The 17519-nt window shown below is 37.1% G+C and overlaps 3 protein-coding genes and 1 long non-coding RNA gene across 7 annotated transcripts; 2 read left to right on the top strand and 2 right to left on the bottom strand.

Annotated features, from left to right (window-relative positions):
- Window positions 1-875: 875 nt before the first annotated feature.
- LOC139814558 (DDB1- and CUL4-associated factor 8) lies at window positions 876-8975 on the bottom strand. 3 transcript variants are annotated; one of them, XM_071780881.1, is made up of 12 exons: window positions 8793-8975; window positions 6264-7098; window positions 5329-5457; window positions 5028-5269; window positions 4002-4145; window positions 3669-3892; window positions 2527-2692; window positions 2232-2394; window positions 1941-2071; window positions 1730-1849; window positions 1385-1489; window positions 876-1298 (listed from the first exon to the last, which is right to left on the bottom strand). In XM_071780881.1, exons 2-12 carry the CDS (start codon window positions 7003-7005, stop codon window positions 1149-1151), a joined length of 2316 nt encoding a protein of 771 aa, XP_071636982.1. In that variant the 5' UTR covers window positions 7006-7098; window positions 8793-8975; the 3' UTR covers window positions 876-1148. The 3 variants fall into 3 exon arrangements, with proteins under 3 accessions (XP_071636982.1, XP_071636981.1, XP_071636980.1); XM_071780880.1 differs by having other exon boundaries at window positions 1379-1489; window positions 8658-8973; XM_071780879.1 differs by having other exon boundaries at window positions 1379-1489; window positions 8793-8973.
- A 176-nt stretch (window positions 8976-9151) lies between these two features.
- LOC139814565 (uncharacterized) lies at window positions 9152-9991 on the top strand. Its single transcript, XR_011732486.1, has 2 exons — window positions 9152-9275; window positions 9640-9991. It is a non-coding gene; the product is annotated as an uncharacterized lncRNA (long non-coding RNA).
- Rpl23 (ribosomal protein L23) lies at window positions 9882-12080 on the bottom strand. Its single transcript, XM_071780892.1, has 4 exons — window positions 11932-12080; window positions 11652-11735; window positions 10383-10511; window positions 9882-10144 (listed from the first exon to the last, which is right to left on the bottom strand). The coding sequence occupies exons 1-4, from the start codon at window positions 11942-11944 to the stop codon at window positions 9948-9950; spliced, it is 423 nt and encodes a 140-aa protein (XP_071636993.1). The 5' UTR covers window positions 11945-12080; the 3' UTR covers window positions 9882-9947.
- On the top strand, window positions 12020-17412 carry Med24 (mediator complex subunit 24). Of its 2 annotated transcripts, none has more exons than XM_071780877.1 (12): window positions 12020-12293; window positions 12546-12751; window positions 12835-12960; window positions 13100-13436; window positions 13507-13923; window positions 14004-14190; window positions 14285-14630; window positions 14742-15187; window positions 15348-15440; window positions 15516-15806; window positions 15896-16343; window positions 16447-17412. In XM_071780877.1, exons 1-12 carry the CDS (start codon window positions 12131-12133, stop codon window positions 16591-16593), a joined length of 3207 nt encoding a protein of 1068 aa, XP_071636978.1. In that variant the 5' UTR covers window positions 12020-12130; the 3' UTR covers window positions 16594-17412. The 2 variants fall into 2 exon arrangements, with proteins under 2 accessions (XP_071636978.1, XP_071636979.1); XM_071780878.1 differs by having other exon boundaries at window positions 12207-12426.
- Window positions 17413-17519: the final 107 nt, after the last annotated feature.

Here is a 17519-nt window from a genome sequence, read left to right as displayed (position 1 = left end):
TACATAAACGTGTTAAGGTACAATTACCAAAAAATGAATAGTTTATGAGATATTTTATGTTTCATGTCAAAATGTGCCAGAATAAAATATGAAATATCTCGTAAACCATTCATTTTTTGAATGCTCTACCTTAATACTTTTATATGTAGAATATTTAGAAGAATCATATTATGTAAAACAATCATACAATTTCATTTAAAAAATGGCGATAACCTTATGTGATCTTAAATCGATTTTTTCGAAAATTGGTTTTACTATTATTTGTCCCCCTTGATATTCTATAACTTTTGTCTGAAATGTTTTTCCATATCTTCCATATTTTTCGAGAGATTTGCCCAGAGCATTTAAAATGACCCTGTATATACAGGGTGTTCTAAAAAGGTACGGCCAAAATTTAGGGAGATATTCCTCACACCGAAAAGATGAAAAAATGTTATATGAACATGGGAAACGCTTTTTTCAGGAGGCTAAATGTTACGACTAAATGAGGTAGTGACCTTATCTGCCAGGCAGAAATGTACTCAAGGTCATTTTAAAAACAAATGTGAATAAACCTACTGATTAAAATGATTGTCGTCTACGATGATTAATCCTAAAATGTTTCTTGTGTAAATAATACAGTCAACGGTATTTTCAACGTAACTCCGTACCTTTTGTCTCAAATACATGCCTCAAATCGGGATATATAACGTCTTAAAGACATTATTAAGACGTCTTCAAGAGTCTCATAATATGACGTCTTTAAGACGTCTTATGCCCCGATTTAAGACATTATGTTCCTCTCTCTCCCTCCCTCCCCCCTCTCTCTCTCTCTCTCTCTTCGGTTATGCCTAGTATCGTACATACATCTCATCAAAATGTACAGTCTTCACGTGTCCGTTCAACGTATATATTCAAAAATTACAATACAACCGTGAACCACTCATGTAGTTCATGCTACCGAATATTTCCAGTTAATAAAAAAGATCAATCGTAACTAGAATAAGGAGCTTCTTCGATACGTTGCGATTACTGTCCCTCCTATACACTCCACTATGTAAAGCCATCGACACAGTTATCCAGTAGAATTTACTATAATCGTGAAACAACTAATATGAACGCTATATAACTCTCATCGCAGTAATATCAAATCGCGTTAAGCAACAACTTTAAGACGGAGGGCATTGTATTCTTCCAACGTCGCCGCCTTCCGATTGGTTATCACTGTCCTCGGATGAGCTATCCATCGAGGAGTCATGGTGATAATCGTCAAAGTCATCTTCTTCCTGATTTGGATCCTCGTAACGTGTATAAAGATTCTAGAAGGGGCACAATAGTGAAACAATCAATTTGAAATATCACAAAAATGTCTACAATATTTATATTATTTATTACTTACACGTACTCTCTCTCTATGACGGATATGTCTCAGTAAAATCCAAAGTAATTGGCCATCGAACGAATCAGGCACGTTTTCTTGCTTCCTATTCCTCGCGTTGGACTTGACGCACTTATGAAAAAAAGGAATATGTGAATCATCATACGTTTATCGATATACAATTAGTCCACAACTAATAATTAGTCGCCATTATTAGTTACATTCAACTGTATTGTTTATTTGAGAAACGAGATACTAAACATTATTATTAAACGATGACAAAACAACAAAAAAGTATGCAAAGAAGATAAACAGAAAATGTGAAACAAGAAAAAGAAGAGATATGTAGAAAGATGATTTTTGTCTACCTACGTTTGCGAATGATTTCATCATCGGAGGTTCTTTGCGCTTAGGCTCCCATATCTTAACGTCGTAATCCAATCCACTTGTCGCAAGAATGGGAATATGTGGGTGTCCTTCTAAGCAATTTACCTATAAATTAAATGAAAAGAAGACTGTTATTTTCTCTTCCACATTACAGAAAAAGAAAAATTTGTTTATCAAATTTATGAAGTAAACTCACAACTCCTTGATCATCTCCAGCCATCCACTGTACAACAGCTTCCGTGTTTTTGTCCCAAATGAATATATTACCGCAATCGGATCCGGATATGACATATTCGCTTTTAGGTCCGAAGAAATTGACTCCCTTTACTGCAATTGAGCAACAAATGACAGTTAATAAATCACAATTATTTACAGCATCGTTTCTTAACTAACATGCATATAAAAAAAAGAGATCTAAGAATTAAAAAGATGTAGAGTTGAGGATATAGAATGTAATAATATTCATATCATTTTATGTATAACGTACCAGTTGCACTATTCCTATGGCCCTGATATCTATGAGCGTAATCTACACGTGACGACATTAATCTATCAAATAGGTATATGTCCTCGTCATTATACGATGCGAGAATTTCTGTTCCGTTGTGATTATACACAGCGCACGTTACATGCGCGTGCTTATTTCCTGTCTAAGACATTATAATTACATATATAATGAAATTAAACATGTGTAAAAAAGAAACAAACTACAATATTTGTTATATTACTTCAAGTATTGGTGAACTTTTTCAGCAATAAGATTGCTATATAATGCGACGTACCAGGTGATCGGGACACAGTTTATAAAGCGGTGTCGAAGCTTTTCGCCGATCGTACACTCTCACGTAATGGGAACGGCCGCCGACGCAAAATTCATTACTATTAAAAGGATTCGAATGTATACTGAATAGTTGCACTTCTGATGAACCGTCCTTTACTACGATTAATCTGTGGATACAAGAAAAGTCCATTTTATTACGTATCAAGAGACACGGTAGTGTCTCGCGCCAAGTATACACGAAGCAAGACCGCATCGTGGATCTTTTTATACGCGATACGACGAGTTGCAAGTACCCGAGATTTTGAGATCTCGATAACCAGTGAACGGGTCAGGTTCTGGTCTAACAAGGCTTAATGGATAGTTTGGACCACATTTATATAATAAAAATGTTTTTCTTTGTATCATATGGTAACAATACAAAATAAAAATATTTAATTAAAATATAATAAATTTTTCTTGTAAAAAAACTTAGCGTTGCTTTTTTACTCCTGTCGCATTCTTTCAAAAATTATGCTTATTTTTTATATAATTAAAAATCTTAGTACTTTATTAAATTTCGAGGTTCAACAGCGCCAAGTTTTTTTTACAAGAAAAATTCATTTTATTTTAATTAAAAATTTTTATTTTGTACTGTTACCTCTTTAATTCTTTGTGATAAAAATTATTCTTTGTAATTTTATAATTTCGTTAAGGAGAATTAAAGCTACTATCACTTGGATTGGAATAGGAAGACCCTTGAATGGAACAAAGATACGTATCACTCGGGTTTTATTTTTTAAAAGTAGTTGCACAACAATTATTTTTCAAAGCAATATACATATCTATTCTCTTTGCAATTGGCGCAATTTAAAGATTTTATATATTTTTTTGAAATACATATCACTTGGGTTGAGTTAGTTAAAGCAATTTTGTGATATAATAGTTTTGTTAAGAAGAAATAAAGTTGCTACCACTCTTAGGTTAAATTTTTGGATTTACAACATACATTGCGCGTGTACTTGGCCTTTTTTTACCTTTTTTGAAGAAAGTAATTTTGTACTGATAGTTATTACGCGAAAAATTAACATTATATATAGATATGCTGCGGGCTACAGACGCAAATAGAAAATACAAATATACTTATGCTTTTTAATCGCGACTCACTTGTTTGGCTTACTCTCTCGGATATCTATGGAGAATACCCTTGCATCCTCTCCAGCGGAAAAGACCACATGAGGTGTTTCAGGGTGCACAGCCAATTTGTGTGACGGTCCACGATGCGTCGCCAATTTCTTCGATGTGTCATGTTTAAGATCTAATAAACGTACCTGACCGTCTCTAGCACAAGTGACCATAAGGTATTCCACGTCTAATGGTAACCACTTTGCCTGAACGCATACAATTTCGAAAAATTTATTGGCAAAAGATAAACATAATAATATAAAAATAACTGTTGTACAACATATCGATTGTAACGCTTAGTTATAAGATACACACTTGAAACATATTGCTTGTATGACCGCTCATAAACCAGTGACGCTTTTTCCCTACAGCCCAATCCCAAATAACAACTGCTAAATCATCAGAGGCACTCGCTAACAAATTTCCTTTTTGATTGAAGTTTAAGGCATTTACGCAACCCTGTAAATAATAATCAAATGTAAATAATAGTTAATGATGCAAGAGTAGCCCAGTAATGATCCTAAAACGATATAAATCTCATGTCGATATACAAGGTTTCTCTAAAGTCTGACTCAACTCCTTAGATCTCGAAAACAGCTTTAAATAAATATGGGAAAACGCTGAAACACTTGCTCGAGAGGCTGCTTATTTTATGCCAAAAAAATTTCTTAGCCCCCTCCCCCAAGAGGGCGGAAGCAGGGGCGCAAGTCAAAAATTTTAAATGGGAGGGTGGGTCAAATTGTAGCTCATTTTAAATGTATTTTTATGTGCATTTGCCGCTAAGTGCAGAGAAAGGGGGTATTACTCTTCACTCCTCCACGATCAATTACAGTCAAAATTAAAAATGTTTTTATTTCAATTAGGTGAACTAACCGTCGGAATAGTAGTCGACAGCTCCCGAATGCATTGTAAACAGTGTTGGAAAGTCTAAAATGTCTTAAGATGCTAATACGGCTCTGTAATTGGTTTATGACATCTTAAGATTGTACTTAAGACAGTCTTAAATAGATTCAACTATGAATACCCTTATAACTTTTGATAAGGGGGTTGCAGCGACCCCCTTATCAACCACGTTCACCAAAAAGTTTCTTTTCACTAAATTTTTTAATACAAGCTACAATTTGACCCACCTTCACATTTAAAATTTATGTCTTGTGCCCCCGCCTCCGCCTTAGTCCTGGGGAGCTAAGAAATTTTTTTGGCATAAAATAAGCAGCCCCTCCAAATAATCGAACATGTGTTTCGGCGTTTTTCCATATTTAAAGTCGTTTCCGAGATCCGAGGGTTGGGTCAAACATTAGAGATATACCCTGTACAGCATTTACAAATTAAATAATTTACCTGATGTTCATTAAGTTTATGCATAACTTGCAGCCGCTCTACCGCATGTAAAGAACCGTAGAACCTTTTTTGGAATAACGGATTGCTACCTATTTGGCGATTTATTACTTCTGGTACAATACGCCAATTAGGAGGTGGTTTCTCTATTTTTAGACAATGAGGTATTTCTTCGTCCTCATCCTCATCTTCCTCATCTTCGTCCCATTCATCGTCGTTAGCAGCTCTCCATTCGTTCGAGTCACCTGTCCAGAATTCAGAATTCTACATCTTATCAAACAACCAATGCAAAAGCATAGAATACCTCTCTCGTCTTTGTATCGATCAGATTCGTCATTAGGCGTTTCTGATCCTGCTCTATGAGCTTCTGAACTTCTATTTGACGATTCGTTTTGAGCTGACTCATTTCTGGTACTGGCAGATGCAACATTTCCTGAAATCACAATATTAATTTTATGTATATAATTTATACATATAATTATTAAACGAATAGTTTGTCATGTTCGCATATTATAAATAATTTCATGAAAGAGGCTAGCGAACCAAGCTCGTTAATTATAAAGCACTACGAATGAGCTTGGTTCGCTAGCCCCTTTCATGAAATTATTTATAATAGGCGAACATGACAAACTAATCGTTTATATTTACGCGGGCGACATATAGCGTCTTACATGTATTAACCTGTTATTGCGATAAATATTATCACATGCCTCGGTAGTCGAATTGGTACGACGCCCTACACGGAATGAGGGAAGTTCCAGGTTCGAATCCTGGCTGAGGTAATATTTTTCGCAATAATTTCTTTACAGTTTTTAGATAATTAAATCGTTCGATTTAATTCCGGGGAGGGAAGGGTTTTAATGTTCCAACGATAGCTGGGTTCAGTCCGACATTTATCGGCTCGCAGTTATTGAAATATTATATGTTTATTCGTCGATTTTTAACGATAGCTGGGTTCAGTCCGACATTTATCGGCTCGCAGTTATTGAAATATTATTCGTCGATTGTAAGATATAATTATAAAGCACTACGAACGAGCTTGGTTCGCTAGCCCCTTTCATGAAATTACATATAATTATTATCATATATAATTGTACAATAATTATTGATACCTATATCTTATCTATTATAATAAGAAAGAGACTCCTTAAGCATAATTACAAAATTACAAAATCAAGATCAATTAAATAACAAAGATATACTGTTGTTACCAATATGAATGACAAAACAAACAAGTACCTTCATCTGCGTCAGGAATGGAAGCTTCCCTTGTTACCTCGTTAGACAAGGTATTCCCCGAACTGTCTTCATTATCGCTTGTTATATTCCGCCTCTTACGATAATTTCGCTGTTTCGCTTTTGATTTGTTTCTTTGAAACGTCACCGCATCGTCGTTTACGTTTCCAGCACTGATGTGGCGCGCATTTTTATTTAACTTCTGTCGCTTACTCAAATCTTCGTCTGAGCTATCATCTGATTTTTCTACCGACATACCGCTACCGGTATACACTTGACCTTTCGAAATACTTCTTTTAACTTTATTCTGATCCGTGTGCAATGCGTTTGCTTCGTTAGTACAAGAAGAAGACGGACTATTGTTTTGCGAGGTAGTCGCCTCTGATAAATCGATTGGATTACAACTGGTGGCGTACAAGATTTCTTTTAACACATCGTTAGTTTTGTCACATTTATTAGTCGTTATCTTAATCTCGTCCTCTGCAGAAAGTTCCATAGGTTCGCCCGCTCGCTCGTTTTGCATAGTTCCACAGGCAAGATTGTTATTAAATCCGACTATATGACTAACGTCTTTTAAAGTGCCACTGCTCTCAGATGTAACACTACAACTATCTACATTCTTTGAGATGCTTAAATCTTCTACAGAACTCGACTGCGCCTTCCTAGACTTCTCGCCGTCCAAATCCTTGGTGTCAGAAAGTTTCACTTCAGAGTCATTACTGGTATCATGCGTTTTAGACTCCATTTTATTTTCAAGATTTTATTCCTTTTGTTTGCCTAGACTGCCAGCGATCATTCCACAATCTGCATTTGCATTGGCAAAATATCCAAGGTTTGTCTGAAATATATTAATCGATACAATACATAATAAACTCTTGTTACACATTACCATATATACACAAATTAAATATCAAAGCACACATATATTTAAGTAAATTATAAAAAAAAATCATTGCTGAAAAAATGATTGTTGTCTATTTGAAACCAATATCTATTCAGAACTCTCTTCTTTAACAAAACTAAACAAATAACTTGATATCATCCAAGACATCAAAAATCGGAAGGTATGCAAAAATAAATTTATTAATAATATACATTTGATAATAACATTGCTGTTTATCTTGCAATAACAATCAATAAATTTAAAATCTGCATTTTTGAACTTTATGTATTATTTTAGAATATTCAAATAAATTTTATTGAAACGTGCCATTTTTTGAAAGTACAATGAAAATCTAAGAAATTGCAGACTTGATTAGAGATGTCCTAATATAGATTTCTTAACTATACAAATAACTTAGGTGTTAAATGCAAAACTGATTTATTTCAACAACTTGACAAATATGTATCGAGATCCTTTCTTGAGAAACTTTATGTCGCTGCTTTGATATATATTAAGAAGATAAAATATTTTTATTGTTATCACTTTACGAAACTAAAACTGAATTTAAGGTAAATTATTTATTATTCAAAATCTTTTCTTGAGAAACATTATGTCACCACTTATTGAAACCTGATATATCGCTATCAGTGGGTCTGTTCTGTAATTCTTAACAACAGTTTCGTTATCGTTATATATTCTCGTTGCGCAGCTTCTTTACCATATATATCTGTGTGACACAAATATAACGATAAGTCCCAGTCTATAATAGGTGTTTTAAGCTCTAAGAAATTGACCAATCACAGTCAATTATTCTCCTCAAATTCAACTGTGATTGAACAATGTCTTATAAGGCTTAGGGCTTAAAACACCTACCGGGACTAACGAAACTGTCGTTAAGTTACAGAATAAGCCCACAAGGAAGACAAAACAATCTTATTGTCATAACGAAGTCAAAACCGAAAGTTCCAAGGTAGACTATTTATCCCTCAAGATCTTTTAATTCTTGAGAAGCTTTACGTCACTGCTTTGACATTTCAGGAAGACAAAACTGAATTCAAAGTAAATTGTTTATCCTTTCAGGTCACGATAATGTCGCGACGGAGATTCGAGAAAATGCGTACTGATGTAACTTAGCAAAATAAATCAGTGGCAAAGAATCGTTAAGATATGTATCGAGGAAGAAGGCACGGTAGGCGCAACAACATCGCTGATTTAGCACGATCGTCATCCGCAACACAGCCTCGTCGCCCCCGTCACAAGCGGAGGAGAGGCGTTAAAGTGTTATCCGCGTTATGGATGTTGATCGCAAATCGATAGGATATAAAAACATCGCGACGATAGGCTTGCGAATATATAATATAACGTACGCGATCGCGCGCGCGTTATATAAATTCGCTGTTCGCATTCCGACCCCCTTTTCTTCTGCCCCTTCTTTTCAGCGAAATTATATCTGGCTAAAATGGCCAGCGTTACGTACGTAACGCAACACATATATTAATTTTGCTGATATTTACAGGGTTGACCCCGGGTGTCGTCGGGGACGTCGAGACTTCTCGACAACGCGAGCGGGTCGGTCCGAGTTGAGAACGTTCGGACGAGCTCGAACACGGTTGAAACTGCTCCGTCGTCAACACGGACGGGCTACCCACCTCGAGACTTTCACTGACGGAACGCGGTATGCGGTATGGCTATGGCCGTACTCGATTCCCACTCACGCCGACTCACGGTGCTACTACACCTACACTACGGACTACGGAGTCTACAGACACGATCACAATACGATACGCGATAAGATAAATAAACGCGCAACGCAACTCCCCTCGAGCTCCCCGTCCGCGACTTCGATTGCTACTAGAGTCCCTCTAATGGCTCTAATTGGAGTCTGAGTCTGGTCAACTTGCACTTCTGGTAAAATTCTGCGAGAGAGAGAAGGATATACAATATATATATACATTCACCACTCACCCAGGGTTGGGAACGTATATCATACACCCTACGTATCATACATGGGTATTTTACATATGATACCAAGTATGACACATACTTTGGTTTCATATATATATGTATATATATATATGTGTGTGTGTGCACATTATACATATGTATTGTACATACATACATATGAAACGTAGGTACGTATCATACGTTACGTTACATAACTATTAATATTTAAAACATTTTAACTATTATTGTAGATAAAAACTTTTCTTTCTATAATTAATTATATAAAAGTATTATATAAATTATTTAAAGTTTATTTTAAAAGATGACAGTATATAATTATATTAAAAATCGATTAGAAAATTACGGCATGATCAGATTTTAGCCCATACATATGCTTTAAAAACAAATATATTAAATCGACGCGATAAAAGCAAAAATATATTACAATGAATATGACTGAAATTACTGTACTGAAACTGAACGCATATACTGGCATACTGCACTTACTTATATTCTCACTTGCATTTTTACTTTTTTGTTTTTTATTTACAGACTGCATATTTTATATAAACCTAATAACTATAAATAACAAATCTAAACTGCAGGCTTTAGGTCTTTTTTTAAATTTTCTATCAAAAAGATGTATCTAACCTCAACTTGTGACTGTCGAAACATTTACGATGTACGTACGTATAAATATCCATGGATGTAAATCTCGTCTCAAAACTTTAAATTTTTTTATTAATGATGCGTGGCGCAGTACACATTTAGTAGGAACATTGAGCACGAACGGATATTAATTATTTTCTGGTTTATTTTGTAAACTGTAAAGGACAGTAAATTTATACAGGATGTGTGAACTATGCGATGCTGCTGGCATTGGATGCGATCCTTGGCCACAAATCTGCACACTCCTTCGCGACAGGTCCCGTAATAGCCGATCCTTTCATCTCTCCCTTGTTGTTGACGATTACACCGGCATTGTCCTCGAAGTATATGAATGTCCCGTCCTTCCTGCGGAATGGTTTCCGTTGCCGTATCACCACCGCAGGCATCACTGTAACAATACACGCGCGTTTATCTAAAATCCTTGGAAGGCAATGGCTGTGTTCACCAAACAAAGCAACCGCTCAGTGATTTTTTTTTTTAATACAATTGCTTTATACACTGAGATTAAGGGTGAAAACCAATATTAAAGAATCACTAAGCACTTATTAAGTTATTTCTTCTTAGATGCAAGCAACGTCTCAGGGAACAAAAGAGAGAAAGAAAGAGCACAAGAGTAATTAATTTACCCTTTTTCCTTAGTTCAGGTTTTCCCTTCTTCACGGTGGCAACGATCATATCGCCGGATCCTGCTGCTGGCAGACGGTTCAACCGGCCCTTGATTCCTTGCACTGCGATGACATACAGATTCTTGGCACCTGAAAGACCATTTGCTGTTACACAGAGATCTATCCTCAATAGGATGAAAGGAAAGGCCAGGATACATATGCTTGAGTTGAAAATTATATCAGATCCTTAGATTTATGGTTACATATAAATCAGTCTTGTAACAGGCGTTACAAATAATCTCGACAGTTTAATTATACAGCTTATACTACGTTTACGCGAGCGTTAAGCCCCTTGCACAATGCTAGGCAATAGGCAATAAGAACAGGGAATAGAAATCAGAAATCATGTATAAATGCAGAATAAACAGTGACACAGGCAATATAGGCACAGAGTTAAGCAGGGAGCACACACTTCTGCACAACACATAATGCGTAAGCATAAGAAAATTGATTGGTCCATATACATGTGCATAAGAAAATAGACCAATCAATTTTCTTATGCTTACGCATTATGCGTTATGCAGAAGTGTGTGCTCCCCTCTTTACCGTCACGTTGGAAATTCTGTGCCTATTGCCTGTTGCTAACCAATCATAGCATTCGAATTTTTTAGGTTGTAATTAACGATTTTTTTGTTATTTCCTGTTCCTATTGTCTATTGCTCGGCATTGTGCAAGGGGCTTTACTTCTGTAGTAACTTACGATAATTCCTTCGCGTAAACGGGATTTTGTAGTAACTTACGATAATTTACTCCACGTAAACGAGTGAATTATCGTAAGTTACTACAGAAGTAACACTCGCGTAAACGTTGTATTAGTATCTATGCAATTGACATGTAACTTTATTAAACATTTTGGTTCTATTACGAACTACAAAAAAATATTTGAGTAAAACTGTAAAAATAACATATAATAATATATACGAGATACAGTTTATCAATTACTGTACGTTTCACTGATATCTATGAAATGATAGTATTAACTATGAGTATCATCATTTTTTGCTTATTAGGATTCTTGTTCCTTTAAGGCTGGAACTAGAATCATTTGACGTGCGCAAACAGAAAACAAGACTGCGGTTTTTATTAAATTAATCAACAAACCGAGAAACGTAAGTATAAAAATTACTTGACAAATTACAAACGACCATGTGGTCTTCTTGTTTGCGAGTTACACGGTTGCCTTTTGAGGTTAAGAATCGTCCAAAAGATGCTTTTTTTCCGCAAACTCACCAGTATTATCAGCGCAATTGATGACCGCGCCGACCGGTAGACCCAGGGATATCCTGAACTTGGCTCCAGCCGAACCACCACGTCCTTGGGAAACAAGTAATGTATTTAGACAGCGGCATTGGAAGAATCGTTCTATTTTCTCGCGTGTAATAAAAGTAACGTTTCGTTTCGGTTTATCGTGCGTACGAAACGTGCCTCCGTCCCTCTATCTTTTCGCCCGAGACCGATGCGTCGTCTCAGCACCGATTTTCTCGGATTTCATACGCAGCAACGAACTTACCTCTCTTCGACATCTTGGTTTGTTTGAAAGGAGAACTCTAACCGCTCGAGTCGAGCGTATCGCGTATCCGCACTCCGCACTCCGCACTACTCCGCAGTACACGAGGCACCACGCACACACGCGGCGAGCGGCGAAATGTGAAATATGGATATATCTCTAGTTTCAAGATTGCTTACATTACAACCACAAGTTCCCTAAAATGCAGGAACTAGGGGCCGGTATTCATAGGGTGCGTTCCACTTATCGCTCGCGACGCTCGCCCGGAGCATGCGCATATGGCCACGGGGCATGTTCATGTTTCATTTCATGTAGTCGCGTAGTCGCAATTTGCAATTTCGTTCGTGTGACAGGTTCGTGTTCAGGTAACCTGAATAGTCGTCAAATTTAACGATTTAATATTTCTTTTCGCGGGGCAGAGCGACGCTTTTTTTCTGCTAGATTCTTTCCTTTCGTGTAAAAACGTGTAGATTGAGCATAATTTCATCAGTATTGGAGGTGGGGTCCCTAAACTGTATAATTACAAAAAATTGTTTGCAAGATGCTAACGAGTTATTAGAAATAATCATTTAATATTTGTGTTCATATATTTAATTAAACTTTTTCTTTACTTACAGCTGATGTTATTAATCCCATTTTGACAGGATGTTCTGTCTCCTGCAAACTGATAAACATCTCTGCAATGTGGCAGAAATTGTATAGTGTTCTAACGTTACCAATGGAGACCAAAGTGACCAGTAAAACCAGCAGCTTGAAAGCTCTCTTGCTACGAGCTTGGCGAGAACGCTGGACTGATTTGCAATGGGGTATTAATATCAAAACGGTAAGCGTCTGTATTTCCTTGATGTGCTTTCTATTTGCTTCCCAAGGTTCTACATGTTTTCTAAAATCAAGATTAATTCTTAGATTTTGCCAAGAGGAGTGAGTGGTGATGTATATAACTTAGCAGATTGTATATTACAACAAGCATTAGTGGGACCAGGACCTAATCAGTTAGTACTGTCTTATCTGAAGCACTCGTTAAGTTCTCAGGTTTGTTTATTAATTATATATATATATATATATATATATATATATATATAATATATTTCAGGGGTTACTTTAATTTTTTTGTACACAATATACATATACTGTGACTTGTCAGTGATTTATATTTCAAATTGTCTTGCAGCTAGTGTCATATGCTGCAGTGTTGCAGCGAATAAGTAAATATGATGCTTTTCACAAGCCCCATTGCATCGTGAGCTTGCTGGAGTTCTTGGAGTCTATACAAGTTGGTATCACGTGCCGCGGTAAACCAGAGGAAGATCTTTTGGCAGCGGCAGTCCTGTCTATTGTACATTGGCTTCTACAATGTTACCTGCACACCTTGACAAAGGCGCCCCAGAGTAATCCTCTCACTCCGCATCCGAGCGAGCTCGTAGACAAACCTGCTAGTATTTTGCAACAGATGCTGAATTCGGACTTTTTGTGCGCGATGATGTATCTGGCTAAATACGATGACAAAGGTGTGCTGTGACCAATGGAAAATTATTCAACGTTTTGCAATTGCTTATGCATTTGCACTTTTTCTTTTAGATCTATACATAGAAGTTGTGAAGAAATGCCAGGAGATCGAGACATTACTGAAGACGAGCACTCAAAAGTCCGTGGTACCGATAGAGGATTCACTGAAAAAGTTATGCAATCTGGAGATCGAAAGTCTCTGCCCTGAAAAAATGAAAATGGAGTCTATTACACATTGTCTGCAGCCACTCTTAGCCGTTCAAGTGTTACTGAATCCTAGTACCGAGACAACCGTGTTCGTCAACCAGCTGCTGATGGTGCAGAGATTAAAGTGCTATACAAATGCACGGCTTTACTGCGAGATTATCCGCGCCTGTCTGATGTGCCTGCACAACGTACAGCAAACGGTCCAAGAGTCACAGTGGGGAGCCTTCACATTTTTAAAGATGCCTCAGATATTGAAGGAATTGCATGTGACTAATCTGAATGGTTGGTAAAACCGTTTGAAGTGCTCTGAATTCTGGGAGAGGAGGGGGGGAATTTGATTTCACATCTTTGCATCTTTGCAGGTGATGAAAAGTTTGAATACTCGCAAGATATTCTGGATGCATTCGAGTTGCTCTATCAGTTCATGCCTCTGCTCGACAAAATGGATACCTCATTCAACTCATGCAATTACATAGATTGCTTGCTGAGTGAATTGCAGAAGGTAAACCTTGTGACAGAAAAGCAAGCGAAGCAAATAGGCGCTAGGAGGTATATACATGAGAATCGAACCATTATCATACTATGAAAATAAACTTGACAAATAGTCGAACTTTTTTTTGTGATTATCACGCGATTGTTGCAGGGAGGGGACAACTTCGTCGTCATCAATTCCGAAGGTAATTGTACAAGCAGGGCAGACACTTAACGGGATCTTGAGGACACTGAACGCCGAATCTTACGTAAAAATACAGGAGGGTTTATTGAGCGTGCTGTATCAAGTCGTAACAGGGAAGAGCTTCGAATTGATGCTAGCCGTGGCAACCGTGGAGGGAGAACTGAAGACTTTCGTCACGAAACTCATCAAGTTTAACGAATATAGTAAACAGATCAACGAGCCAGTACCTGATAAGGCAGCAGCGACGAAAGCAATGTTGTTCGATGTATCGTTTCTTATGTTGTGTTATATAGTGCAAACGTATGGCTCTGAGGTGAGTTTGGTGTTGATACGTGTCTCGAATTTTATGCGCAAAGAGACCTTATAATTTCGTGTGTCGATTACGTTTCATTATGGTTCAATATTAACAAAAATTGATTTTCAGGTTGTCCTGGAGGAAGGTGGAGATTCATTCTTTGAGCAATGGGCACGCGAATGCATGCCAGAACGGAACAAACTAAAATCGCCACAGAGGATGCTACAGAGTGTCGACCCGGCGAGAGTGGACGCTCTGCTGGTGCAGATTAACTCGCCAGATCCCGATTTCAAATCGAACAACTTAAAATGGCACGTTGCATGCCAGTCGGCGATGGGCGCGGTGAAGGAATTGCTCTGCGCGTGGGAAAGTGGGGTGCTGGGTGCCGGCGACGTCAAGAGAGCCCTGGATGGTTTGCGAGCGACGGCTTGCTGCTTGCCGGTCTGTGCTGCCGCTTGGATATGCGCATACATGAGCATCACACATCAGGACGCTTTGCTGAAACCCATGAACATGGTTCAGCACTTCTTGACGCCATTGCCGGGTGACGAAATGCAGGAAAATCTTAAAGACAGGTAAACAGATAGAATAGTCACGTGAGTGTATGATGCAATTATTAGAACATTGTTAAATAATTACATTTTTTCTTAGATAAAAATATAATCTTATTCATTCTTATTATAATATACATTTGGATGTTATATAAGACTTTAGTTTATCTATTTTTTTTTCCAGATCCAGTTTAATGGTCCAAATTATTCGGAAAATGCAATACGACGTGCACCCGCCCACACAGTCGAAAACAAAAGTGTTTTCGGTATCCCACAGGTATTATGGTATTTTTGTAAAACGAATTATCGTATTTTTTCGGGATTGTTATTTTCACGGCGTTTTTGCTTGTAGTATTATATCGCGGCAACCGATACTGGAACAGTTGGAATCCGTTTGGCAGACCATAAATCAATGTGGGTGGATAAACATACAAGCCATGCAATCGTTGGAGTCTCTGCTAAACACCGGCGGTTCTTTATGGTTCGTCACGAATATAGTCAAAGAAGTGCTCAAATATCGCTATCAAGAAGAACTGGATCAAGCTGTGGATCTAGCTTTTGCAATCTTCCATCTCGACATAGAGAACTGCACTCTGGACCTTATAAATTACATAATACCGCAGTACCTGCACAACTCGTTGCAGTAAGTCCATCATATCGTCTTCGCATCTCGATCGAATTTTTAAATTTGTACGCAGGACGTTTGTTTCACATAAATTCTCTCTTGTATAGGAGTGATGAGCTTGTGGAACCGCAGTCGTCCATCCTGGCAAAATTGTGCGTGTATTGTATATTCTCCACTTTGGAGTACAATAACTCGAATCCATATCAGAGGAACAGCCGTAAACGCGTGCGACGCGACCTGGACGCGGAAGACCTGGACGCGCTTGGCGTATCCAATAAGCTTCTGCGACTGAACGAAACAGGCGAGAGCGTTCCTATGTTCAACTCGCAAAGTCCGCAGGCGCAGGGTTCGAATAACGGGCAAAAGTCGGTTGTCGTTCTCAGGGATCCGCTTATGACGGCGTTGAACAATCTGTTCACCATATTCGCCTTTCTAGCCGGTAGAGACGGCGAGGTGTCCCAACAGACTCATTTCATACTCCAGTTCCTGCGGCTCATGGTGGAGTGTGGGAAAGACAGAACTCGCATCGTGCTACAGGGAATACCGCAAACACTGGTACATTTTGATATTTGTATAGAACAACTGTGGATAAACAAACTGTGGATAGAATAACTGTGGGATAAACTGTTGGTAATAACATTTGTATATCTGTTTTCAGGTACCTTGCCTTCTCAAAGCATTGCCCGAGTTATTCACGACTGATATTCTGCTGAGATTGTACGACATACAAACCATGATCGGGCGCAAGGCCACCGCGCGAGATCTATGTATGTTGCGGAATATTAATCTGAAGCCTACAAAATAAAGTCACAATTATCGTAAAATAGAGAATGCATCTTTTCACATGGATAATATTGACGAACAAATACATCAGTTTTATATATATAAATATCTATATAATGTACACAAATATTATCCTCTAAATTCTTATGGCACTTGTACTGCTATATTAGCAGGATAACTGACAATGGCAATGTAATTGTACATTAAGCGTCTAAATGCCTTTAACAGCTTATACAGAAATATTACTGTATGGGGCAATCTTTTGCGCCATGGTTTACATGTTTGTATGTAATAGCATAAATAAATAATTATGTTCAATAATTATTAAGCTAATCATACTTGATAAGTATTGATTTTATAAAAACACAGAAGAAGAATATTATATTTGACATTTGTTAAAAATTATCTTCTCGATCTAAAAATTATCTATTTCTTTACTACAAATAAAAATAGAACAAATATTTGAACGTAGTCACATTGAAAGTATTCTTAGAAAATGCATCTGATATATCTACATTTCAAAGCATTTGAAGAAATATAAGTTTTAAAGTTCTACTTTAAACATAAAATTCTGTTTAAAATGGATTAATTATGAATTTATCATTTTCTTCCCATGAACTCTTCATTCAAGACGCCTAGTTGTCAAAGTACGTATAAAATAAATGTCAAACTTACCATATGTGCTAAAAAAAATGATAGAATAAAGTAAATCGTAGATACCTAAATGTGATCACTTAAAAACATGATACAGTGTTTCGTGATACGCGCATTATGTTTGCGTTTAAAGAACTAAAATTTAAATAAGTTGTATTTTTATAAATAAAGATTATTTATGTGATCATTAAGAGTATGTTATTTTATAAGAATATAAGCTTCAACCTGATTGAATTTATATAAAATTGAAGAGAATTCTCGTATTCATACGTGAATATACGTTTCCTAGTAGAA

This window comes from Temnothorax longispinosus, chromosome 6 (genome assembly GCF_030848805.1).
Source record: "Temnothorax longispinosus isolate EJ_2023e chromosome 6, Tlon_JGU_v1, whole genome shotgun sequence".
In the NCBI taxonomy this organism is placed as follows: Eukaryota; Metazoa; Arthropoda; class Insecta; order Hymenoptera; family Formicidae; genus Temnothorax; species Temnothorax longispinosus.
This window is presented reverse-complemented; position numbering and strand designations above follow the sequence as displayed.